The following is a 27512-nucleotide window of genomic DNA, read 5'->3' as shown; positions in this document are numbered from 1 at the left end:
CAGTTTACACAATCATAAAAGCATAAGACATAAAACAAATTTAAAATAGCAGAGTGGAGAGGTTATGTGGGATAAGCTGTTTTGAACGAGTTTTGAGTTGGGACCTAAAGAGAGAGAAGGAGGTGATATTTCTTAAATCAGGAGGTCAGGAATTCCAGAGTGGAGCAGCTGAAAGCCCTGCTCCCCATGGTGGCAAAACAGGGGGAGGGGACGGAGAGAGAAAGAGAAGAAGAAGATCTGAGACACCGAGATGGGGCGGTGATCTGAACCAGATGAGGAGAGATGATGAATAGTCTTAAATGTGTACAAGAGTATTTTGAAATTGATACGATATTTGACCAGGAGTCAGTAAAGCTGCTGCAGGACAGGAGTGATGTGGTGGACAGAAGAGGTCCTGGTGATGATACGGGCAGCAGAGTTCTGGACGCGTTGAAGCTTGTGGACGGATTTCTGAGTAAGACCATAAAGAAGTGAATTACAGTAATCGATCCTGGAAGTAACAAGGCTGTGGACAAGAATGGCAGCGGCATGTGGGGTGAGAAAAGGACGGAGACAAATAATGTTGCGCAATTGAAAATATGCAGACCAAGTGACATTATTAATGTTTGAATTGAAAGATAGAGTACTGTCGAGGATGAGACCCAAGCTTTTCACAGAGGAAGAAACGAAGACCAGCGAGTTATTGATAGTAACAGAGAAACTGTTGGTTCTGGATAATGTAGATTTAGAGCCAACCAAGAGGAGCTTGGATTTGTTACTGTTGAGTTTAAGAAAATAAGAAGAGAACCATGAATTTAGTTCAGCTAAGCAGAGGGTGAGGGAGGATGGGGGAAGAGCAGCATCAGGTTTAGTGGACAGATACAGCTGGGTGTCATCGGCCTATCAGTGAAACTGGATATTATATTTATGTCCAAGTGGAAGAAGGTAGATAATGAAAAGAAGGGGCCCAGGACAGATCCCTGGGGCACGCCAGTGGTCAGAGGAAAGGGCTGAGTGCGATCAGACAGGTACGATTTAAACCAGGCTAGTGGAGTATGGGAGAGACCGATGGAGGCCAACCTACTGAGAAGTATAGAGTGAGAAATAGTGTCGAAAGCAGCGCTCAGATCGAGGAGAATAAGAATGGAAAGTAAACCAGAGTCAGCTGCCATAAGAAGATCATTGGTTATTTTTATAAGCGCTCTTTCAGTGCTGCGGGACTGGAACTGTTCATACAGATTATTATTAGTTAAATGTGAGTGCAGTTGTGTGGCTCAAGAATGAGTCCAGCACACAATCACCCGTCTGCTGTCGACCTGTCTGCTATCACTTTGATGACCACTCCGACGTGGCACCAGTGGAAGCTTTGACAGCACACACTACTGGTTTTAAGTACGTTGATGGAACATCAATAAAGTGATCCAAATATCTGAAGGTGTACACAGGCAGGGCAAAACAACAGCATTAAGAGGCCGTACTGAGGAAAGCAGACAAAGTGTTACCCTGTGATGCAGACAGCCGGCCTGCAGAGGAGAAACTCTGCCCTCCGCTCGGCTTCAACGCCGAGGACGTCGAGGTCTGTGGTGGATCGAGCACTTGCCAAGGCTGTCGACGAGTGTCTATGATAACAACTCTATCCTGGTCACGTTCAGTTGACTTGTTAGGAACAAATGCACATGAAGAGCCACCAGGAGCTGACACAGGGTCACTATCAGGGGCCCAGCGGGTGAAGAAGGTTTCCAGTTCAAAGAGAGAGTAGTCACAGCTCGTGGGGTTGTTGCTGCATCGCTGCTGCTGCTGCTGCTGCTTGGTTGGGTTGGCTGGCATGTTGGTGTCTGGTACCCTCAGCTGGGCCGCCACAATGCTGCTGATATCTTCTGATTCTGCAGGGGTCCTTTGAGGTACTGCAACCTGGAAGGAGAGCAGAAGAAGGACCAAGCTTCATGACACAGGCTTACAGGACTGGGTTGAAAGTTTGAAACTAACAGAAGTTTGCTCATCCTTTTCTTAAGAGAATGTACAGAGAATTATAGTTTCTGTACAAATGTAACAGAAAATGTAACAGAAGCCACAAACTAATCTGTGTACGTGCTCCACTGACAGAAGAGCTGCCACAACAGTCACAGTGTGGTTACTTTAGTAGTCAGAAGGTATAGGCTGAGTCGCGTGTCCTCTAATTAGAGCGAAAGTGCCGTCTGTGTATGATGACGATGCCACAGACAGCACAACACTTTTATTTTTCACTCAGTGTTACACCGGACTGCTTTGGTTAGAGAAAAAAAGATGAGGTCATGAAGATCCCTACAGGAAAATTCATTTCTATATCTATATCATAAACCATAACGCAGTGACAGCGGAGTCCAGCTATCAGCCAGCTCTGTGGTCAATGGTACACTGACCAGAGGATTAAGCTGGAATGTTTCTGATGGGGGAGATGTTGGAGCACCTAGAGCATAGGGAGCCCTGCCCTGGTCCAGGTTGGAACCAAGGACCTGGTAGACGTTTCTTCCTCAGACAAAGGGAGATTCTCAGACATAGACTTCAGGAAAATGTAGCTGCTTCTTCCTTTTAAAAGGAGTCAGGGGGTTTTGCCATTGGATTACAATGAGTCCTGGAAACTTTCCATTACAGGTCCTGGTGGGAAATATCTAGAAAATACTGCAATTCAATTTAACTTGTGTTTACGATAACATGGCACTAGTTCAGCACTTTAACAGTGCTAAATTTATTGAAAATTGCTGCACCTATTTCGATTTTCCCAGTTTAGCACAGTTTGTACAAGTCTGATGATGCTGAAGTATTTAGTACAATATTTGGTATGAGCACATTTATGTTCCTCTTTTTCTGTCATTTCTATAAGTAGTCTTTAGGAAAAGTTCTCTAGGCTTCTTGAAGGACATCCACAGCTCTTCTTTGGATGTTTCTGCCTTTTGTTCTGTAAAAGACTATCCCAAACTGCTTCAGTGATGTTGAGGTCTGGGCTATGGGGAGGTCCATCCACGACTGACAGCGTTGTGTTTTTCTATCCAGATATGCTTTTACTTCACATATTTGGGATCACTGCCATGCTGAAAAATGAAGCTACTGTCCATCAGATGCTCTTCAGATGCAACTGCATGGTTGGTCTGAATTTTATGGTACTTTTCTGTCTTTATAATTACACCAATTTGACAAGATCCCAACACCAGTGGTTGAAATGTAGCCATACCACGCCAGAAGCCCTACCGTGTTTTACAGATGGCTGTAGACCCTCACTGTTGTACCTCTGTCCTGACCTGCTCCATAGTGACATCCATTTGATCTTAGAGGTTTAAGTAGCATGTAAAAGTCATCACTTCATCAGACCTGTTTGACTGATTTTCAGTCCAGTTCCTGTTTAATGTTCACACTTGATCCTTTTCTCTGGCTTCTTTACAGCCACTGAAACCTTTTCTGGTGAGGCTTTAGTGACCAGTCATTGGTCAGGTGCAGGTCCAGATGCATCTCTCAGGTCCCATGTCTTACTGACATGGCTTTCAGATACTGTTGATCTGCTGCAGTTTTTTAGGTTTGGAACTTCCTCTCTCGTCATCCACACTTTGCAAAATTACTGGCTAAAAGATCTTTGAGAATTTTCTTGACACAACAAAAATATATTACGCCTGTGAAACTGTCATCTTTGACATTTGTTTGGTTTTAGTGACAGCCTCCCTTTACAATTGGTTGACTATTGTGTGTAGATGTAACCCTGGTTCATGCCTGAATGATTCACAGGTCAGAGTTCAGTCGCATAACAAACACAGATGAAAGCTGTCCTGTACAGGACAGGACCAAAGATGACTGAAAACTGCAAAATCCATTTACTTTTGGAGTTCAGAGTATTGCAGTGTTTTGAGTAAACTAGTATGTTTGCATGCAGTTCTGTTTGTTTGACTGTAGGTCACTGTAAACCATCTGAACCAACTACAGCACACAGAACAGGGGCTGAAGGTTTATGGTGAGGGTGATATTTCTGTCTGTGTCCAAACACAAACAAGTCAAGATATGGTTGATAATAAAAACCACAGTTTTTAGATTTCCTTTACTGGTTTACAGTGTAAATCATTGATACGTGTGGGTGGAGGCACACCGAAGCCTGAACAAGTGAGAAGGGTTGTGTCAGGAAGGTCATCCAGCTTAAAACCTTCACCACATCAAACATGAAGACGGAGATGAAAGTGTGAAGACAGGCAGCAAGTCAGAGGGAACAGCAGGAGTGTGGAGGTGTGAGGTCTATGAGTATAAAGGGAGAGACGGCCTGAACTGTGGTACTGTGTGTGGGAGGAGCTACAGGTGGGCTTGAGCTGGGGGTGGGATTACATCAGGGACCTGCAGCGCTGATGGACAGGCTGATGAGGTCAGGCAGGAGTCTCTGTGGACTGTGATGTTTGCAGATGAGGGAGCGGGTGGAGGAGAGCCTGGAGAGTAGAGGAATGAAAGTCAGCAGAAACGTGTGTGAATGAGACCAGAGGAAAGGTGAACATGTAAGGAGCAGAGACAGTGAAGGAGGATGAGTTTAAATACCTGGGACCATCCAGAGAGAGCTGCAGGCAGGGTGGAGTGGGTGGAGAAGAGTGTCAGAAGGATAGCTGCGAGAGTGAACGGGAAGGTTTTAGAAGATGGCAGTGAGAGCTGCTGTGATGTATGATGTGGAGACGGTGGCACTGACACAAAGACAGGACGCAGAGCTGAAGATGCTCAGGTGTTCACTGCGAGTGAGCGGGATGGACAGGACTAGAGGCTGGGATGGTTCGCACATGTGCAGAGCAGGGAGGGTGGATGTACTGGACATAGGATGATGAAGATGGAGCGGGAAAGAGGAAGACCTCAGAGGAGGTTCATGGATGTAGTGAAGGAGGAGATGCAGGGCGATGCTGGGATAGGGTGAGGCTGATGATGCTGTGAAGACATCAGCGATGTGTTTGCAGAGGGTGGTTACTGGGACTATAATTAACTGGGCAACAGTGCCAATCCCCAAGAACCATTACAGCCTCTGCTCCATGCTTAGAACAGGGGAGATTTTGTGTGTCCACCTTATTTCTGCCTCACAAAGACATGACGGCTTCAATCAAACATCACATTTGGAGTCATCATAATTATCGATTTCAACTTGTCCAGTACGTTGTTCTCTCCATTTCTCACCATCAGTACTGGTTTCCTTGAAGCACTTCCACTATGAAGGCCTGACTCACAGTGTTTTCCCATCAGATGTTACTGGAACACCACCGAGTCCTTGGTTCAGGTATGTGGATGACACCTGGGTGAAAATCAGATCTCAGAATCCCAGGTTCTAGTTCGATGTTTCAGGTAGTGTGTAATGTTTAGCTTACCCCAGTTTAGGTGTTTGTTAGTTTCTCTCTCTTTGCTTTTGTTTGTACTTTTGCTCAGCCAAATAACGGCTTGTGTTTCGTTCATCACCTCACTCTGCCTCCATCATGTTTTTGGGTCTCACTCCACGCCGTCTGCTTCACCTTCAGACGTGACAACCTGGGCCTCACAGAGTTTCTGTCTGATTTTTCAAAGTTTTTATCTGATTTAGTGCTCAGCTCAGATAAAATAATTATTGTGGGTGATTTTAACATCCATGTAGATGCTAAAAATGACAGCCTCAACATGGCATTTAATCTGTTATTAGTAGGGGCGGGTTAAAAAATCGATTTTAGTTTGAATAAAGCGACATCAATTCAATAAATCCTGAACCGATTTTTAAATATAAATGTATTTTTCCAGAAATGCCAGAATCTCAGCTTAAAGCTCACAAAACTATTTGAACAACCGCCGAACAGCTAAAACAGGAAATGAGAGCAGGTACATGGATTTCATTCACCGTGGATCGTTCACCCGGCAGCACGTACACGGACAAGCTGTCAGGGCTGAAAATTTCACAGATTCTGATGCTGCAGGTTGAGTAACTCCGACTAAAACTGACTGAACCCGCAGCAAAAGGAGATCCAAACTACACTTCATGTTTGATAAGCATCGTCATCTCTGACCTTTGCTGTTTTGCTTCCACCACGATAAAATCACACTTCCTGCACAGCTCTCTCTCTCTGTACTTCAAGAACAGTTTCCCGTCTCAAATCTGTTTTCTGCATTACTCTCTGCTTATTAGGCATCAGTCTACAGTTCTTTTCAGTGCTGTTGGCACCTGTTTTTTTCTCAACAATGACATCTGACAACAAAACCTCATTTCTGCAGTTTAAGATCGAAGAAATAGAAACTTTACACTCAGCTGTGTCTGTAATCAAACCTCTATAACTTTGCTCTGCTTCACTTCAGCAGCATCAGGTGATGTTTATACAGAGATGGGCAGTAACGCGTTACTGTAATCCGATTACTTTTTTCAAGTAACGAGTAAAGTAAGGGATTACTATTGCAAAAACGGTAATTAGATTACCGTTACTTTCCCGTAGGAATGCTGCATTACTGCGTTACTAAAACCGTGATTTTTTTTGCGAGAATGTCTCATGACAGTGACGTAAGCGAGTGCGCCGTTCGTGACAACAGCTGTGTGCAGATCAACAATGGATCATATATCGAGTGCGGGAGAGAGTATGAGCGTGCAGCGTTTAAAGCGTGGAAGTACTGACCTTACTTTGAGTTTGATTCCATAAAAAGTGACAAAAACATTAGTGTCCGCTGTGCGTGGGAAGAAAACTTCTTTTTACAGCGAAAAAACCCCTAAACTTCCAACAAGCACCGAGTAGCTACGACGTAATGGGAAACTCACAGAGAAACTCGCGGATTCTTCCACTGACCGCTGCACACCTGCACCAGGGTAAACCTCCGCCTACCCTGCTCCTGCTTTACAGGTGAAAATAGAGCAACAGGACCGCTGAGTCTTTGACTTTATTTATTTTCTGCTGTGTTTCACTTGTATCTATTTGAAAGACTGAGTGTAAACACACAAAATATTTTATTTTATGAGCTGGAATGTGCAGAAAATAGGTTTAAATGTTAAACTAATTTCTTCCAGTCAGAGAATGTTGCATATAATTTAATGTTTGCTTGATGCATAAAGTTAAAAGATTAAAACTAATAAAACAAGTTTTAAAAAGAGACTTTTCCATTTGATTACATTTTGTATGATGGATTATGCAGAAAAAGTAGAATTGGGCTGAAAGATCTATCGCTTTATCACCTACTCAGGGTGTAAATCGTGTTTTTAAAAAGTAACTAAGTAACTAAGTAATTAATTACTTTTGAAAATAAGTAATCAGTAAAGTAATGGGATAACTTTTTGGGGGAAGTTACTGATTACTTTTTTCAAGTAACTTGACCAACACTGTGTTTATATGTTGATTGATGGTTTTCTTTAGTTTTTGATCTACTGCAGAATATTTTTAAGGTTATCTGCTATAAAAGCCAATCCAGGAAAATCTCCTTCATGTTTTATCCTCAGTTACTTTGACACAAAGACATCTGCTGTGATGTTCACACCTCTGAAGTCTCACAGCGTCAGCTTTGTTTTTATACATAGATACAAAAATATGAACATGTACTGATAAATGATCAGAATTATAATATTTCTCACTGTCTGAGTGAAAATATTTATTAGACTCAATTGGCTTCTGTCAAACTGTAAAAGAACCCACCCACCACTTTAATCACACTCTAGATCTTGTTTTAACATATGGCATAGAAACTGAACATTTAACAGTGTTTCCTGAAAACCCTCTGCTGTCTGATCATTTCCTGATAACATTTACATTTACAATAATTGATTACACAGCGGTGGAGAGTAGACTTTATCAAAGTAGATGTCTTTCTGAAAGCGCTGTAACTAAGTTTAAGAATATAATCCACCCACTGTTATCATCTTCAATGCCCTGTACCAACATAGAGCAGAGCAGCTATCTGAACGCTACTCCAACAGAGATTTATAAGAAAGCCCTCCGCAAAGCCAGAACATCTTACTATTCATCACTGATTGAAGAAAATAAGAACAACCCCAGGTTTCTCTTCAGCTCTGTAGCCAGGCTGACAAACAGTCAGAGCTCTGTTGAGCCAACCATCCCTTTAACGTTAACTAGTAATGACTTCATGAACTTCACAAATAAAAGTCTAGGAAGAAGTCCACAAGAACTTCTTCCTAGAGTATTTAAAAGTAGAATGGGAGGCAGAGCCTTCAGTTTTCAGGCCCCTCTTCTGTGGAACCAGCTTCCAGTTTGGATTCAGGAGACAGACACTATCTCTACTTTCAAGATTAGGCTTCAAACTTTCCTTTTTGCTAAAGCATATAGTTAGGGCTGGACCAGGTGACCCTGAATCCTCCCTTAGTTATGCTGCAATAGACGTAGGCTGCCGGGGATTCCCATGATGCATTGAGTTTTTCCTTTCCAGTCACCTTTCTCACTCACTATGTGTTAACAGACCTCTCTGCATTGAATCATATCTGTTATTAATCTCTGTCTCTCTTCCACAGCATGTCTTTATCCCGTCTTCCTTCTCTCACCCCAAACGGTGGCAGCAGATGGCCCCGCCCCTCCCTGAGCCTGGTTCTGCCGGAGGTTTCTTCTTCTTCTTCTTGTTGGGTTTTTCTCTGCATGTGTTACTGTAGGGTCTACCTTACAATATGAAGCGCCTTGAGGCGACTGTTGTTGTCATTTGCCACTATATAAATAAAATTGAATTGAATTAAATTTTTATCATTAGAGAAAAAATTACCAATAATCATCCCACAGATGTAATATTATCTACAGCTACTCTTAGTACCATTGATGTTAAGTTAGACTCTTTTTCTCCAATTGATCTTTCTGAGTTAACTTCAATAATTACTTCCTCCAAACCATCAACGTGTCTTTTAGACCCCATTCCTACAAAACTGCTCAAAGAAGTCCTGCCATTAATTAATGCTTCGATCTTAAATATGATCAACCTATCTCTAATGATCGGCTATGTACCACAGGCCTTCAAGCTAGCTGTAGTTAAACCTTTACTCAAAAAGCATCTCTAGACCCAGCAGTCTTAGCTAATTATAGGCCAATCTCCAACCTTCCTTTCATATCAAACATCCTTGAAAGAGTAGTTGTCAAACAGCTAACAGATCATCTGCAGAGGTTTATTTGAAGAGTTTCAGTCAGGTTTCAGAGCTCATCACAGCACAGAAACAGCTTTAGTGAAGGTTACAAATGATCTTCTTATGGCCTCTGACAGTGGACTCATCTCTGTGCTTGTCCTGCTAGACCTCAGTGCAGCGTTCGATACTGTCGACCATAATATCCTATTAGAGCGATTAGAACATGCTGTAGGTATTACAGGTACTGTGCTGCAGTGGTTTGTATCATATCTATCTAATAGACTCCAGTTTGTGCATGTAAATGGAGAGTCCTCTTCACACACTGAGGTTAATTATGGAGTTCCACAGGGTTCAGTGCTAGGACCAATTCTGTTTACATTATACATGCTTCCCTTAGGCAGCATCATTAGAAGACATAGCATACATTTACACTGCTATGCAGATGACACCCAGCTCTATCTGTCCATGAAGCCAGATAACACACACCAATGAGTTAACCCTTTAAGCGCCATCATAGAACCAAGAGCCAGAGCTTATCTTTATATTTTTACATGCTGTAGTGCCATTTTTAGGAGTATTTCAAGTTGCTATACATCAGTACAAGGCCATTTACACCATGATAAGGGAAAGACCATCTCTGAATTGAGGAGGGGGCCTAATTGGGTACATCTGTCACCATCTTACAATGCTGTGATTGCAGCCATTCCCCAACTCTCTGTGGATGGTACTCATGGTTATTGATCAGTGGTTGTTGATCAATGGTCATGACAATTTGCATATTAATGAAGGAACTGACCTCCCAGCCCATTGTTCCTTCAGTCAGATGTATGTGTGGTGTGTTAACATGAGTGCAGCATTTCACTGTATATGTTATTTGTAGCTGGAGTGTGTGTGTGTGTGTGTGTGTGTGTGTGTGTGTGTGTGTGTGTGTGTGTGTGTGTGTGTGTGTGTGTGTGTGTGTGTGGTGGGGAGCAGAGTTGGGGTGTTCATGTTAAGATGGTTTTGAACCTTTGTATCTGTAAGAGAAATATATTCAGAGCTCTGGAAAACGACTCGAGTCTGTTGTGGTTGTTTTTTTCCATCATCTGGTCCTCTTCATGTTAACCACCAACCGCGACACCTATGAAACTACGTGTAATCTAACATAAATTAATGGGTATGTGCAATGTTATAGCTCAAAGTTGAATGTTTTCTAAGCAGAGAGCAGTAGAAACGGGAGAACTGCCAGGTTATTGCACACCACTGGAAACCAGTAAGGCTGCAGTTTGTGTCCATGTTTGTCCAGACTTTTGTAAAAGTAAAGACTAAATGAATTTACGAGGTTCAATTTTATTTTATTTAAATGGTGTCAAATGACAACAACAGTCACCTCCAAGTGGCAGAAAGATTAAGGTCAACAATTTAATATAAGACCAAATGTGAAATAGGATTATGATGCAGACAAACAGCCAGAAAAGTTCAGTTATTACTTTTAAACATAAGATACACATTTGACAGAATTAGTGTATGAATTTTTGTGCTTGCAAAAATCTGTGTTGTCAGATCACAGTGACCTTGACCTCTGACCACCAGTCCCAGTAAACATGTGTGCCAATCTTCAAGAAATACTCACAAGGGCTTCCTAAGAGTTTGTATTCATGACACCAGAATGGGCTAACAATCTATTACATGGATAAAACACACATACATAAAATAAAGATTTCTGCTTTTATTTTGAAATTGTAAATGTTGAACAGTGGCTCACTTATCACTCCGGTCTAAAGCACACACATTTTCTAATGACCAAAAGGCTTCAGTTAAAAAATGAATCAAAAACTTTCAGTCAAATGTTCTCATGGTGAGCTTTAGAGCTGTGAGAATGAACACTTACTGCTTTCACTTCCTGTCAACAGTATGGAATAGATTTGACTGGAACTGCCCTTGGGCACACACAGCAACACTTAGCATGACTTTACACAACATGAGTTACATAAAAAACTGGATCTGCATCTTTAGAGGCCTAATAACCTGCTAGCATGCTAAAGCTGAAACAAAACAAGTGTTGTGTTTTCAAAAGGTGAAGCTAATATACTCAAGGTAAACGTCTGACTTTGGAGACCACAGGCCAAACCAAGCAAAGCAATGCTAAACCCCAACAAATGCCCTTACTGAGTGTCTCACTTAAATGCAATATATTATTTAGGATGTCTGTAGCTCAGGAGGTAGAGCAGGACACAATCATGTGAAGGCTGCTCCAGTCTACGTGCTTTGGACAGGACTAACCCAACTTGCTCTCTGATGCATCCCTTGGAGTGAATGTTTGACAGAAAGCACTTAAGCATAGAAAAAGTAGAAGTGCTTTGAATAGAGAATCACTACCTAAGAACGAGTCAATTTACACCACTAACAGCCAGGGTACACGCTACATTTCCTGAAGCCTATTTTAACCTCAGGGCACCATCCATCCATCCACTTCCACTTATCCTTTCCAGGGTCGTGGTGTGTGCTGGAGCCTATCCCAGCTGTCATAGGGTGAGAGGCGGGGTACACCCTGGACAGGTCGCCAGTCTGTCGCAGGGCCAACACACAGAGACAGACAACCATTCGCACTCACATTCACGCACAGATTCACACCTATGGGCAATTTAGATTAATCAATTAACCTATCCCCACTAATCACACCAGGACACGATTTTTAAAATAAGGCTACCGTATTTTCTGCACTATAAGGCGCACTTAAAATCCTTTAATTTTCTCAAAACTCGACAGCGCGACTTATAATCTGGTGCGCCTTATGTATGAATTCTGGTTGTGCTTACTGACCTGATCCGACTTTATGTGCTACACGGCGCTGGAAAATCTGTCAAAAGTGTTTTAGTACGACGTTGGTAAGCTACGAAGGCGCACCGCTTGGAGCATTACGGCTACCGTAGTCAGGAGCCTCGCAGAGTAATCTGGGTCCTAAACTCCGTCCACTTCAGGTCCCAAAGTCAAACGAACACTGCGGCATCACTGAGAGTTAAAAACTGTCTAAATTCTTTCATCTGTAATAAAATCATCAGCTTTGTTGCTTTACCAGGTGCAACAATTAAGTTTAACATCCTGGCATCCATGAAAACAAAATTTATTAAAATTTAATGAAGCTAGAAGTTAGCAGGAAGTTAGCTCGCTAGCTTCCACCTAAACATGACATACCATGTTCTGACTGAGAGATTTCTGAAACAAATTCAAACGTACAGCTCTGCTATCACTTCCAACATAAATGAGGACAGAAAACTAAACAGCAGTGATGTTTGTAGGGTTACTGAAGTTGGGCTAGCTGGTATATAATGATGTGCTACGTGATTGCTAGCAACACAGCTATGTTAGCATAATATAAACAGTGAAGCTGGAGGATGAATGTTAACTTTTTTCCACTCGATAAAAGTTAATGTGAGGGTTCCTGATAGTTAGAGACAAATGCAGTCGCATGGCAGGATGCTGTAAAAGGACCAAACTTCAGCCAGGAGAACAACTGAGATTATTCATCCACAATACGAGGTTAGTCATTAATATACTGCAACAACATGGGAATAGAGCAGCTGTGATTGAATACAGCATTAATGAATCAATGGTACGGACGTCGAAGAAGCAAGAAGAATGAGTATATAATTATTATAATATAATCCAGTGCGCCTAATGGTCTGAAAAATACAGTACTCATTAACAGTGTGTTAGCCCTTTCATCTAAGATGTTCCTGACTGTATGGCCATGTTTTGTGGATGGTGTCTCTTTAGGTGTTTTTTCAGGTTGCTGGGGTCAGAAAACTTTTCGGGGCAGAGCGAGCACTGGTACGGTCGCTCCCCTGTGTGGATGTTCCTGTGGATCTTCAAATTCCACAACTGGGAGAATTTTTTACCACAGATGGTGCAGCCATATGGCTTTTCTCCAGTATGGGTTCTCATATGAGATTCCAAATTTGCTGGAGCAGGAAACCTTTTCCCACAGAAACTACAGACACAATCCCTCTTCGTGGGATTTTTTGGGCCCTGACTTGGACCTGGGTGCAGATACTGTTGAGACCCCTGGACTGACAGGTGTCCTGCTTGCGTCTGACTTGACACCTGACTTTGGCTGGACTCATCTGACAGATCAATAACAGGAAGCTTCTGCTCAAAGGGATAAGTGGGCAACTTTCTAGAATTCTCAGCGGCTGATCCCCTCTCTGTTGCGTTCTCAGCAGCCGATCCCCTCCCAGAGCTGCCAGGCTCTCCTCCAGTGAGTGTGCCAGGCAAGTATGAGAGTGGAGCGAAGTGTGAGGACAGCCCTGGAAGGCTCTCACTGTAACCGCCCCCCCTATTAGTCCACAGCGAAGAATGGCCACAGCTGACCTCTGAGAAGCCCCGCCCAGAGTCCTGCAGGTCGGACAGCCAATTGGTGGACATCTGTGTGGTTTCATCAAAGGACAGCACTCCTCTGCAGTCGTCTGTACTGGACTCCACCAACCCTGGACACAGACAGATTCAGAGTCAAGTTCTCACCCAGCTAGGGTTAAATGGACTCAACATTCTCACAGGGTTTTCTGGAGCGAGAATCCTTGATGTAGGGCAAAACATCAGATGATGCAATATGATGACTGACGACTCAGTTCTATTTTATTTATATAGCACCAAATGACAGCAACAGTAGCCCTCGAGGGGACACGTTTGATGTCATCAGGCTGCTGTAGTCGGAGTCAGAACACTTCCTAAACTGATCTACAGTTCACAGTGAACGGGTCTGCTCACCCTCCTGTATGCTGAGGCACGGCCGGTTCCGAGGTCTCGTCATTGGCTCCACCTCCTCCACCTTCACCAGCACCACATCTGGCTCCTCATCCTTCTGCCCACACAAAGAAAACATAGGAACTGTCTGATGCAATACACAACACGATACCAGTGAAAACTGTGAAAAAAGAATACGAACTCAAGTATAGTGAAGTTTATTTAGACATCAAAGTCACAAAGTACTGTACAATCACTCCAAAACAATTAATAGCAATACAGAACCATGAAAAAAGCCCCGCCCCTCCCTGAGCCTGGTTCTGCTGGAGGTTTCTTCCTGTTAAAAGGGAGTTTTTCCTTCCCACTGTTGCCAAAGTGCTTGCTCATAGGGGGTCATATGATTGTTGGGTTTTTCTCTGTATGTAGTATTGTAGGGTCGACCTTACAGTATAAAGCACCTTGAGGCGACTGTTGTTGTGATTTGGCGCTGTGTAAATAAAACTGAATTGAATAACAAACCGAAGGACGTCAGCAGAAAGCCGGATTACACAGAAAAGTTTTGAACTGTGTTTTGAAAGACTCCACAGAGTTGACTGAACAGAGCCGGGAACAGACTCAAGCGCTCTGTGCCGCCCAGTCTTCAGTCTTATACGAGCAAAAACTATTAGGTTTTGAGCTTGTGAGCAAAGACCGCAGACAGCAAGTATTTTGGAGCTTGTCTGTATGTAAGTGTGAGAATTTGAAAATCTAAAATCAACTGAAAGCCCCTGAAAATTAATAAAAGGGTAATGTGAACTTGCTAGGTGCAGCATGTTGTATGACTGGGAGGCATGAATGAGACGATACACATATCCTGGTAAAAAGCATTACAGTGGTCTAGGCACGCTGACGCATGAACGGTTTCCTCTGGTTCAGAGCACAACACTACAGCTCACAGTTTAGAGTAGAAAAGAAACAGGAGCGTGACATCGACCCTATACATGTGAGCCAACGTTCAGAATTAAACATGACATCAAGATTAGGAAAACGGGTCTTCACAGAGGAGCTGATTCTTGAATACATATCAGCAGGAGCTATAATGTAGCCTCAGTCTTGTTGGAACTAAAGATAATATATATATTTATTATTGGAGAGGCGGTCACAATTCTGGGATAAACAGTGAACTAGTGTGGACAGCCTATCCAGCTGCTGAGGCTCAAACATTTGTCTGCGCCACAGAAACAAGAAACACTAGAAAAGGACGTTAAAGGAAAACAACAATGGCCCCACACTGAACCTTTTGAGCCCCACAGCTTAGAGATGCAGTATAAAAGGAGAACTTGCTCACCCAAATACAATGTCCTTCCAGATAAATAAGAAGAAAACCAGTCTAGTGCTGAGCTGGAGATACCAGCCAAAACACTGAGCCTATTAAATATTATGGTAACAGAATCAAACGCAGCGCGGAGGTCAAGAAATATGAGTAAACAACAATTTACTGGTTTCCACCTTGGTCAAAACCGGACTAGCTCGTTATCCTCTTCAGGTTATTTGAGGGAGTTTGTCCAATCAGTCTGCAGGTGTTCGGTGGGAGAGACATTCAGTCACGTCCCTCAGGGGATCCTGTGGGCGGGGCTTCAGGAGTATGTGGTCTGGTCCATTTAGTCCCTCAGAACTGCAGTGACAGCTTGGTCCATACTGCCTGCCTGAGCCGTCCCTGTTGGAAGGTATATTTTTTGGTGGTCCCAAGAGGTCATGTGGTGGCTTTAGCTCAGGAAGTAGAGCAGGTCATCCTCCTCCTCTACTGCCGAATTGGAAGGTTGGCGGTGATCCCTGCCTGCTCTAGTTAGTATCCTTGGGCAGGATACTAACTTGCTCTTCAGCGTAATTGTTAGATACAAAGCACTTAAGTATAGTAAAAATGCTTGAATGAATGGATGCTGTGTAAAAATCTTTGAGTGCTCAGCGTAGAGAAGCACTAGAGTAGAGCTGTGACTTCCTGCAACCTCTCTCAGGTGGCTTGGGAGCACCTCTGGATGGCCAGGGAGCAGGAGATCTGGGTTTTCTGCTTGACTGCCACCCCCACGAGTTGTTAGAAAATGGATGAATGGACAAATGTGATTTCTGTGTTATTATCACTGATTTGAAGTAACCTCTGCAGTAGGGGTGGGTTTTGATTATCGATTTATCAATTAAAATCGATTCTGGCTTGGATAATGTGATATCGATTCATTAAAATCCTGAATCGATTTTTAAATGTAAATTTATTTTGCCCGAAACGCCAGAATCTCAGGTTAAACCTCACAAAATTCCAACAACCACCAAACAGCTCAAACAGTAAATGAGAGCAGGAACACGGATTCTGCACAAAGACGTAAACACAAAGCTCGACCCGCCGACGGATCAGGATCAGTGAGATGTCGCCTTTCTCACCTGACGGCACGGACACGGTCGGGGCTGAAAGCCGACAGCTCGCTGAGTCTGATGTGTCGGCGGGTCGAGCTTTGTGTTCACGCCCTTTTTGCGCTGATTCTGAAGCTGTTAGTTTTATCGCTCTCCAAACAATATTGACCGAACCAGCAGCAAAAGAAGATCCAAACTACGCTTCACATAAACATCGTCATGAATTCACTCTGACTTTTGCTGTTTTGCTTCCACCACGATGCACAGCTCTCTCTCTCTCTCTCTCCAACAACAGTTTCCCGTCTAAAAATCTGTTTTCTGCATTATTCGCTTGCTTGTTACGCACAAGTCTACCGTTGTTTACAGCCTGTCGGACGCTGTTTTTTTCCTTTTACTTACTTCCGAAAAGAAAACCTAATTTCTGCCGTTCAATACTGAACAAATTTAAACTTTTAAAATTATGCAAAACTGCAAAACGCTGTGTCTCTAAAACCTCTGTAACTTTGCTCTGTTTCACTTCAGCAGCATCAGGTAATGTTCATGTGTTGATTCATGGTCTTCTTTCATTTTTGATCTACTGCAGAATATTTTTATAAAATCCAGGGCAGGAAAATCTCCTTCATGCTTTTCTGTGTTTTATCTTCAGCTACTTTGACACAAAGGCCTCTGCTGTGATGCTCACACCTTTGATAAAGTCTCACAAGTGTCAGCTTTCTTTTTATAGATATAAAAATATGGAAATGTACTGATGCATGATCTGACTTATAATATTTCTGACTGTCTGAGGCAAAATTTCCCCGACTCAAATCGAATGGAATCGTGGATCGAATCGATTCTAGAAATCAGTGACGATACCCAGCCTAGTATGCAGTACAACAGCCGAGGACGCCTTCATGCAGGTGTCAAGGGTTACATCTGAAGCTTTATTTATCATTTATCAGCTGTAATGTTTCTGCAGGGTCTGAAAACAAATAACCCACGCATTTGAGGTAAAAGACAACATTTTATTCCTTAATGAAATGATGCATGCAGAAAGTGGAAACCTACCAAAATGAGCAATGCTCTGACGCTAACATGAGCTACAAACAAATGTAGACTCGGTAACTAAAATACTTTGCAATTCAAACAAAGCCATTTCAGATCAATTCCAACCCAACAGCGTGTGACAAACATCACTGTTACTAACTGCTAGGTTAGCAGTGTTCATGCTTAGCACAGCCTCCCTCCCAAAGGTTAAAACAGCCAGTCTGTAAATGTGACTGGACACATTTTAATGTAACAGCTGATGTAAACGTGCTTTTGTGGGCCACAAACCTTTGACAGCAGGTCACTACGTGCACTGACGGCAGCACGGTTTCAGGTCTCGTCACACATCGTATTCCTCTGTGCCACAGTGAGGGCGAGTCACGTCGTTGCACTGGCTGACGCGCTCGTTCACTACCGAGAGCGCGCTGCAGTTTGTCCCCTGGTACAGTAGTGATACACACATTAATCTGCTGTCTGCACATCTCACTGATCAAACTAATGCAGCTTCATCCACAGCAGCACAGGTAAAGGTAGCACAGTGCTGAGCCTTTGAACAACATGTGCTCTTAACCCGGGTGTAGGGCTGTGCGATATGACCAAAATCCCAAATCACAACCATATATATCACAAAATAGTGAATTTGCTGTAAATTCTGTGAATCTCGGCCGACTCGACCTGCGTGAAGTGTTTTCAGCTGGGCGTCGTGTACCTGCAGTCGAGTGTTTAGACCGATGCATTAAACAGCCTGCAGAGTGTAGAGAGTCTAAGGTTTATTTGGAGCACCTGACGGCTCTTTTTGCTTCTCGTCCGTAAACTCTCTCCGTACTCTGTCAGGGGATTCTTGTGTAGGTGTTACGGCCCTGGCCATAATGTGTCGTGGTGGCTGTTTTTCGTTCTGCCTGTCTGTGTCTTTAAAAGTCTCTGCAGGTCCCTGATTGGAGAAGCTGACGGCTGCTGATTGGTCCCCTGATCATGTGGCTGCTTTGAAAATCTGTCACCAGCAGCTGACAGCAGCCAGTGTTGCCAACTTCGTCGCTATATTTAGCGAGTTTTCAGACCCCTTAGCGACATTTTTTCTAAAAAGCGACTAGCGACAAATCTGGCGACTTTTTCTGGTGTTACTGGAGACTTATTTATGACGACTTTTTGACGTGAAAATGCGTATCGCTCTTTTTCTCAACAAGCAGCGGTGCTGCCGTGGACACCTCACCCGTGCCAAAGCGCTCACGGGCGGACGATAGTCCTCCCCAGCTGCTATCAGGGCAGGAGATGTTCACACCTGTGCATCCAAACGGCAAATGAATCGCGTATGAGCGAAGCCGCTGCTCCCGCACTGACTGTAACGCAGTCAGTTCTTCTTTTACTCTTATGCTGTTTTGTGGATCACAAGGTTTAAAACTACTTATAAACACACACACAAAGTAACTCCACCAGAGTGCCTGTTTCGGGTCACTTTTGCCGGTCCAAGCCCGGGTAAAGGAGCAGGGTTGGAATTGTGACATTAAAAAACAATAACTGCTAAAAGAAATTTAATTCGTAGTTCTAAATAAATTCTAACTGCATTTAGGACGTTTTTTACTCACTTTATGTCTCTTCCACGATGTTATTTCTCTCTCCAACAGCATAGGTTACAATTACATTAGCATGACCAATTATGCAGATTAGGCGATGACGTCATTTGGCGACTTCTAGCAACTTTTAGGACAGCCAATAGCGATTTTCCTTACTGAGGAGTTGGCAACACTGACAGCAGCAGCAGACCCATGCTTGGCCTCCAGACCCTGTGTTACTCGCGTGTGTGCTCCTGAGGATTGCTGAGCTTCTGTATGTAGTGTGTAGTTTAGAGTCACGTGTAAATAGTCACTGAAGCCGAAGGGTGAGCTGCCTTGTTATTTTCTGTATTATTTTCTCCTGTTTATTCAGTTGGGGCATTTGTCTTTGGTTTGTTCTTTTTATCACGTAGGGTTCAGGTAGCACCCCCTTGACTGGTTTTGTTTGTTATTTTGGCCTTTGTTCAGCCCGGAGTCACGCTTCAGTTTAGGCACAATAAACCACTTTCACATCTAAATCGGCTGTGGTGTGGTTTTGGGGACCAGGGCGGGGTCACTCTTCTTTCAGCTTATGCTTCGTTCCTGTACCCCTCGACAGGGGCGTAACAGTAGGTGGTAGAAGAGGTTTGTCATGTTTGAGTCTGAGACCAGTTTGCACCATGATTGTTCTGGTCCGTGTCAGACTCTTCATAACCAAACCACGTCCGTGCTACAGAGGTGGCCCCTCGGTTACCAATAAGGTCCTCGATTTGTTTGGACTGGTCCTTCTGTTTGTCATCATTTCAGTTTATTTTGAAAAATCTCAACAGGATCTTAAGCTTTATTGTGAAAGGTTTATGTGGAAAATAAACAAGAGGACGGCGGAGCCTCATGCTGGGTTTACCGTCGTTGTTGCTAACGACAACATGTAAAAACAGGCGCTTGTCCGTCCGTAGTGTGGTTATATTAAATATAAGAGAAACAGAGAACGTTAAGAAATGAATGTAGCCACTACAGCGACCATCAGGACCATGATATTGCTGTAAACACTTTATTGTGTGACACCATGAAACAAACGACAGTGTAAAATGAAACGACGTTTTTATATCGCCATCAGAGACATAGCGTCCTGTCTTACAGCCCTGCCTGGGTGCTGATTTTGGTTCTACGACTGGAGATGTAACTTCAACCTTTTCTATTCAGCCTCCTGAAAATGTTTCAAGCATCTTTTTGTAAACTACGATTTGTTTTATCATAAAGTTATTATTTTAGACGCCATGAAACAAAATGCTATGTTGATGTGTTTTTTTACAAATCATACATCTATAACACCACAGCGTCTGGCTTACAGACGACGCCTGCACGGGGGCATACACAAACCAGCAGAGCGAGAACCAGGACACTGGACCTGACCAATCAGAGGAGGCCTGGCTGCCTGCTTTTACAGAAACACACACAGATGTGGAAGCAAACAGAGCTTCACTCTGCTTTACAGCTCTGCTGTAACGGCTAGCTGACACACTGCCCTGATTCCAATGTTGAGTATCATGTGGGAGGAGTGTAAATTTCACTCGTGTAAAAACAACGACTGTAGTCGCCACAGATTTACTTTCCATTCTGTCCAGCACAAAGCGGCCTTCCAGTGTCTCTGCACCTTTCACACAAATGCAGCTCATTTACCCTCCCAGGTCTCTGCGTTGTAAACGTCAGCGTGGCTCTTTTGTTGGTGTGTTTTCAGGTTTCTTATCCAGGCAAATCCCCTGCCACACACCCCACAGGTGTACGGTTTCTCCCCAGTGTGGACTCTCTGGTGTTTTCTCAGGTTCCCGGCCTCTGAGAACATCTTCCCGCATGTGGAGCAGCTGAAAGGCTTCTCCCCTGTGTGGACACGCTGGTGTATCTCCACTTTCTTGGGCCGGTTAAAAGCTTTGCCGCAGTAGCTGCAGGCAAACAGTCTTTCCCTGCCAGTGCGCGGGAACGCTTTGCTGCCGTCAGTGAAGGGCCGGGGCAAGGAAAACACGTTGTCATAGCGATTCCAGCCATTAACACCGGAAGAAGTTGACGGCAAATCGACGGCCGCCATCGAGTACGAACACGACGGACTCGTTCCTTCCACGTCAACATTTGAGGGCTCGTCAAAAAACTCCCCGACCAACGAGTGACCGGTTTTATCGATGTCACACAAGACGTCAAACTTTGAGTCGCTGCTGCCATCGTCGACGTACCGGTGTGGGATCGCCACTTCCTGCAGCGAGTCTCTGCCTTCAACAGAAGCAGTGAGTTCACACTTAAGAGGAGAGGAGCCACTGACCTCCACTCCCCTGCTGCCGGTAAGCTTCGTCCTGCACGCCTGGCTCTGCGACTGGGATCGAGTAGACACGGACTGGGCGTCCTGGTCCTCGGGGCCAGGCATCTGACCTTCAGCTCCATGAGGGACACACTCCATCAGCCCTTCAAACACAGAAAGAAAACTCAGTTTACCATTACACTCAATTAGTAGAGCACTATTCTATAATGCTAACTGCTATTTAAGTACTGGCTGTAACACGTGTGGATACGCAGCTCTGCACACTCTCAGGGAAAACAGGGAGACGACTTTCAGAGTCACAGATGTAGAACGAGGCACAACAACGTTTCTCCAAAGTCTCTAACAGATACCGTTGGCTGCTGCCGTCACAGAGTCGCCACGGAAGCTTTCTGTCGGATGGCCTTCCTCACCGGGGGCCAAAGAAAGAACCAGCAATCATTCCCTTTGTGAGTGACTCCATTAACCACCACACTGTGAAACCTCCTCTGAGGTCTCTAATATGTTAAATAGATTCTTGTATGAAAATATTTTAGCAGATCTGCACAGAGTCTGACTGGCAGCATATTGATTGTTGGGCGGTCACACCGCCCATCGTTACTGAAGCAGCGTGGGCTCAAACCTGACAGAGGAGCCTGGAGAACTGAAGACCACATCGATATCTGAGCTTACAGCCTAAGACCAGAAACTACTGCTGTTTGAGCTCTCTGCAGTTTCACAACACGACACATCAAATCTCAGAAATAAGAGACGACTTTCTTACCATGACGGTCTAAGCAGGATATAAAATATGCAAGGAAATGTCCACCGACTTTCACATGTGAACTTTACCTGCCCCTGCTCATCATCACACTCGGTGTGGGAGGAGTCACAGCTGTTATGAAGCAACATGGCTGTAACAGCGTGTCCTGTTTGGCTTTGCATTGTTTTAATGTTTTTAATATACGAGCTGTTCTACAGTGTTTTAACTCTTTCATGGTCAAACATGTTTCATATCCAAACAAACAGCTTTAGAGGATATGAAACCCTGCTGTGCTCTGTTCTACCTGCAGCACTCATGTCCTGAAATATGTGAACCTCTCTGTTGTAGAAATTATAAAAACTCCTCAATGCATTGTTTTTGCTTGGATGCATTTGATGCAGAGCGCAGCTTGTAAGCACGCTGCTTAGAGCTGCAGTTTACATTTGTGCCTAAAAGCAGACCTGCTGTAGGAGCGTACAACAACACGCAACCGCACAGCAAACCTGAGAGCAGCCACACGCTCGCTCTGTGTGAGGCTAACACACACACTCTGATCTGATGCAGCAGATCTGAGCTTTTTGTTCCTCCTCTTCATGTAAAACTCCTCCAGGAGGACAGAGCACCGTCTTCATGTCCGAGTTTAGGCTGTACGAGTACAGTCAGAGCTACAAATGTGTACGATGTGAGCCTACCTACTCTACAAATGTAAAGCTTTGCCTTCTGAGGACTTGAGTGCTTCAATCCAAACACAAATGTGACCAAGAAACTATTTTACTGACACCTACATCCTAACCTGAATACTGTCTGTGCACACCAGCGTCTAAACCTACAGGTCACACCTGTCACTCACTAACACACTTATTTACTCATTTAGGACGTTTTCTTTAAAAAGTATCATTTTAATGACACATAAAAGGGTTCAGTTGTACAGATGTTGTACAGATGTTGCATCCAGTTAAATGACAGTAGTGACTGCTGTGTTCCTTCGAATCACCCCCCACCCCCCTATCCATCCCCTGTGGCTTGTCATGTGCTCTGATGTTGTGATGTGGACATTAATGTGCTCTCTGTGCAGAGGAGTTTTTTTGTTTCCTGTTCTCATGCTGTCCTCCCATAGGTTGCCCAGCGTGGGAAGAGGTCTCTTTTTTTCCTCTTGTACTTTTCCCAATGTTGTGTAATTTTTTCAGTGTTATTCTCTCAACGCTGCCGATCTCCGACTGTATTCCCATGTGATGTCTTGTTGTTGTGTGTGTAAGTCAGGGGGGGTCCTATTCCTCTGTGGGGCAACCTGCATATGGCCAATAAAGCATTCATTCATTCATTCATTCATTCATTTGTTCACCATGACAGACCTGTGTGCCGTCTCTTTGGATGGGTTAGTATTGTTATTATCTGATCACGGTCACTCTGAGTGCTCTCCCAGTGGGAATCCCCACACGCTCAGCTGTGTGTCTGTGTTGGGACCACTCATGCTTTATGTCCACGGTCAACTTCAGAATTACCAACTAACCTAACATGCATGTGTGTGGACTGTGGGAGGAGCAAACCCCGAGCCTTGTTCCTCTGAGGCGACGCCTCCAACCACGTGCATGTGCGGTTTAAACTACGACCGATTTGATCGAAGGTGTTAAGATTTTTAAACTGCAGCACGGCATGTTGCGTGGAAATGTCCCAGTGTCAGTACTCGTCCACTCAGCAGCCTTAGTGTTTCTGTTTGTACTCACCATCATCTCCTATAAGTGACGTACTCTGCTCCGCTTCATCTCGAGACGTGGCTGCCTGCACCTTCTCCTCTTTCACCAGCACTGCCTCCGGCTCCACCAGCTCCACATCTGGAGACTGCACAGCAACACGGAATCGTCTCTCAGTCAGCCAATAGCAGCTTCACACAGCAGCGTGCACATACGCTAACCTGTGATGATGTGCCTACCTTACTGTGCATGCTTTCAGACAGGATCAGTTCACCGGTTGCGTCTCCGCTGGGCCACAGAAGCACCTCCCTCTGCTGGTCAAACACGTCACCTACACGACAGAAAAGCAGCTGTCTTCAAATGCCGATGTTATTCTCATGTTTGGCTCACATATTACACTATTGGAAGTGAACGCTAACACGGCTCTGTGTCAGTGTAAATAGATCCCGCCCCTCCGTCCCTATAGGGCAGTAATGGCAGAGCCCACCTGTTTATTTTAACCATGATGTGGGTGTGACGGTGTGTTTGACAGGCACAAGTTACTTATTTTACTGTGTTCAGCTGTATCAGCATTTTACCAGAGAAACTTTATTTTATTCAATATTTCAATGTTACAGTTGAAGTATTTTGAGAACATGCATCCATAATATTCATCTTCCTGTTTCCCCATCATCCCTGTTATTAACCTCTGTCTCTCTTCCACAGCATGTCTTTATCCTGTTGCAGCAGATGGCCCCGCCCTCCCTGAGCCTGGTTCTGCTGGAGGTTTCTTCCTGTTAAAAGGGAGTTTTTCCTTCCCACTGTCGCCAAAGTGCTGCTCATAGGGGGTCATATGATTGTTGGGTTTTCTCTGCATCTACTGTACAATATAAAGCACCTTGAGGCGACTGTTGTTGTGATTTGGCGCTGTGTAAATAAAACTGAATTAGAAAACAAACAAACAAAAAAAAGAGTCTTATTATGTAATACTATGTTTTTTTGCTAAACATTTGTTTCAGTTTGATTTTGTCTAAAATGTGATGTGTACATTGCTGGGGATTTTTGTGCACGTGCCATGCATTCACACTCAAACATCAGCTGGCGTTCTGCATAAATCACGTGTTTGATTATTCCTGCCATTTAAACTGTGTACACTTCCTGATCCAAGTGAAAGTGTTGAGCTGTTCCTCTCCATCTCAAACACACTTTCAGATGCTAACCTGCAGCACGGCCAACACTATGTGATTAATAAAGTGTCACATTGTGATATAATGGCATTTACATTCTCTAATGCACAGAACGATGACACAAACGCGTCAGCCTCAGAGGCAGATTTATTTCAAAGGATCTACGTCAACGTTCTCCTGACGGCACTTCGCATGACACGCACAACCGTGGAAACAACAAAGCCCTGTTTAACCACCTGAGGCAAAAAGACAGCGTGGAGTGCAGGCTATGAAGCTGGAGATACTAGCAGCCACTAATGTGCCACCCAAATGTAAATAAAGGACTCCACCGAGCGTCACTCGAGCGACGTGGTTACTCAAGTGTTTTGCCAAGTATTTGATTCAAATGGTGGGAACCAGAGACTTTAAACAGCTGGTTAGAAAGCTTAAAAAGGTTACATCATGGTTGGTTTATGTTGAGCAGTCATTTTATAGAGCAACAAAATCTGACTAACTGATAGCTCATGGAGAAGGGCTGGGATTCAGTTTGCACTTCTTCCACATCGATTTCAAACTGGATCAGGACGGGGGCAGAGATATACATCGTTTACGTGATCAAAACAGCAACCAAGCGAGCAACCCAGGTAGAATCGGAGCGGTCAGCCTCCGTTTCTACCTGAATCACTTTGAAGTCTCTGTGCTGGTTTCCATCTTTGCTCTGTGCTCAGACCTAAACACTAAGACAAAGATCACATGTGTGTCCTCATTAGGACAGAGGTTCGTGTTGGTGTCACTTGGGACCAAAGCTCTGTGTAGCACCAACAGATTACAACACACATCTATGCCAGGCACTGCAGGGGGACACTAGAGTCCTCTGCTGTCATATCCATGTAACGAGGGCTGGCCAAATGACCGTCTGTGTGACCATCTTCTCGTCTCCTCTGCTGTTTGTAGTCTCTTCCCACCTGCACCTCTTTTTCAACTGATTCAGGGCTCTAGAGTGCGACCAAATTTCTCAAACAAAAAATCCTAGGTCACACAGGTGAGACCAGCCAGTCCCCACAACACTGAAAGTCTCCATGCGGTCAACAACAGACACACATTATGCCCATATCATGGTCTAACCAATCAAAGATAGTCTCTGATTGGCCATGGTCCAGATATTCCTGTAGGCCTATGTGTGTGTGTACGTTTGAAAGTGCAGGCGGATACAGAGAGGTGAGCAGCCTCGGCCTGACAGCAGCAGATGTAGCTGTGGGTAATGAGAAAAGATGAAAAGAAGAAAAAGGCCAAATCACAGGAGTTGGCCATCTGAGGGCCATGTGACTGCAATGGAGGACAGTCCATAAGATATCAAGCTGTGCCGACACCGAGATGTTCAGTTTGAAGCCCGTGAGACACTTTGAGGTCCTTTTAGATTTTCTTTTCATTGAATGTCTTGAGATGTTTTGAGGTTAAATTTCAGCTCAGTGAAGCGCTTTAAGCACTTTGTCAGTAACTTGTGTTTCTTGTAGAACTGAGCTCCAAATAAAGAACTTAATCATTTACAAATCAATATTGTCTGTATGGACAGCAATTTTTTTAAGTCAACATGTAAAACTGCGGTGTTAAGTGATGCAGTTGCACCTATCTTCTGTCCTGGTGCAGCTAAGAAAAACCGTTAGGCGCACCAGTGCAACCGTGGGAAGCCTTAGTCAGAGCCCTGTGACGTGTCTGAAATCACAGCGCAGGGTGACAAACATGAACCAAGATCGCGTTTGTCCCAAAGCCAAGAACGGGAGGCTCATTGTCACAAGGTACAAATAAGCTGAAAACAGCCGATCAGAAAAGAAGATGGGGTTATATGTAAATGCAGATTTGATGTAGGAGGCTTCTACATGTGCTCTGTAATGTACCGGTATAACAGCTGATGGGCGGAGACGTTCATTTCATCGAGTCTCGATGAAGAGGTTTCTGAGTTTGCATGAATGAACCAGAGATGCTCGTGTGTCCACTTTGTGCCCTCTCTGCACACCGGAAAAACGAGCTAGGCACACTGTAGCCCCGGCTCTATCCAGGGCCCAGACTTTTTACAACATAATAAACGTGTGAGTGAAGAAAGCCTGATGTGGTTTCAGACTGGACTCTTCTTACTGCTCGGATTATTCGTGCTGACCGTACCGGCGGGGGTGGAGGGCTCTCGGGGCCTGTCGCTGCCGTTTATCTGCACCCTCGGCCGGCTGCTGTTCAGGGCACTCTCCCGGAGCCTTCTCTCGGCATTTCCCCGGGCCATCTTCAGCTCCAGCAGGTGTAGTTTCCTCTTCAGGGCCTTGTTCTCTCTCTGGCACTGAGACATCTGCAACCTCACCACCGCGTAGTCGTCGTCAACCAGCTTACAGATTTCCGCCACCGCTGCGTTTGCTAGGACCTCCATGATGGAGGCCAGCTGGGTCTGGAAGGCCAGGCGGTTGGACATGGCTGTTAGCCGCTGGCTGCTCGGTCTTTGCTCTTTCACTGCTCGAGTAGGACTAAGAAACTACTGGAGGTCGTTCACAGCATTGCAGCACAGCTAGCAGGTAAACACTAGCACCTCACCGCTAAAGTGCATCTCCTGTTTGACGGCGGCTCACAGCCAGTTTGCCGTAACAGCGCCACCCTCTGTTCCGGAGGATGTAATGCTGCTCGTAGCTCGGTGGCACTAAAGCTCCAACTTGTTCAGATGTGTGTTTGTCACCAGATCACCTGATTTAGCTACGACTCTGAATTTGTCTAATTCTGTAACAGCGGCTAAAATAACAGAGAAACATCAGACTGTGGCTGGATAACAATATCTCAATATCTTTTATAATCTCAGGTATGAGTGTACTGTATGACACAACTTCATTTCATCTGGCTGTGCTGATAGTTTTAAAAACAACTTGTCCAGCCACACATAAAGATACAGCAGCAACCTTCCTGTTAGTAAGTGATCTCTG

General features: G+C 44.3%; 1 protein-coding gene across 3 annotated transcripts in view; it reads right to left on the bottom strand.

Annotated features, from left to right (window-relative positions):
• The window catches only part of LOC308394948 (uncharacterized protein), a 30279-nt gene extending 2990 nt beyond the window's left edge, over positions 1-27289 (bottom strand). The window contains exons 1-7 of one of the 3 annotated variants that reach the window (XM_080879566.1): positions 26692-27289; positions 23653-23744; positions 23447-23561; positions 20987-21126; positions 13763-13853; positions 13367-13482; positions 1482-1890 (exon numbers count right to left, since the gene is read on the bottom strand). In XM_080879566.1, the coding sequence (XP_080735692.1) occupies positions 1482-1890; positions 13367-13482; positions 13763-13853; positions 20987-21126; positions 23447-23561; positions 23653-23744; positions 26692-27013 (1285 nt within the window). In that variant the 5' untranslated portion in view covers positions 27014-27289. Of the gene's footprint in view, positions 1-1481; positions 1891-13366; positions 13483-13762; positions 13857-20986; positions 21127-23446; positions 23562-23652; positions 23745-26691 lie in introns of all 3 variants that reach the window. The other 2 variants (XM_080879565.1, XM_080879567.1) reach the window with 2 other exon arrangements.
• Between the last annotated feature and the right edge of the window lie 223 nt (positions 27290-27512).

Source organism: Rhamphochromis sp. 'chilingali' (assembly GCF_963969265.1).
Source record: "Rhamphochromis sp. 'chilingali' genome assembly, chromosome: 4".
Taxonomy (NCBI): domain Eukaryota; kingdom Metazoa; phylum Chordata; class Actinopteri; order Cichliformes; family Cichlidae; genus Rhamphochromis; species Rhamphochromis sp. 'chilingali'.
Note: the sequence above shows the minus strand (reverse complement) of the source record. Positions and strands in the feature narration are given on the sequence as shown.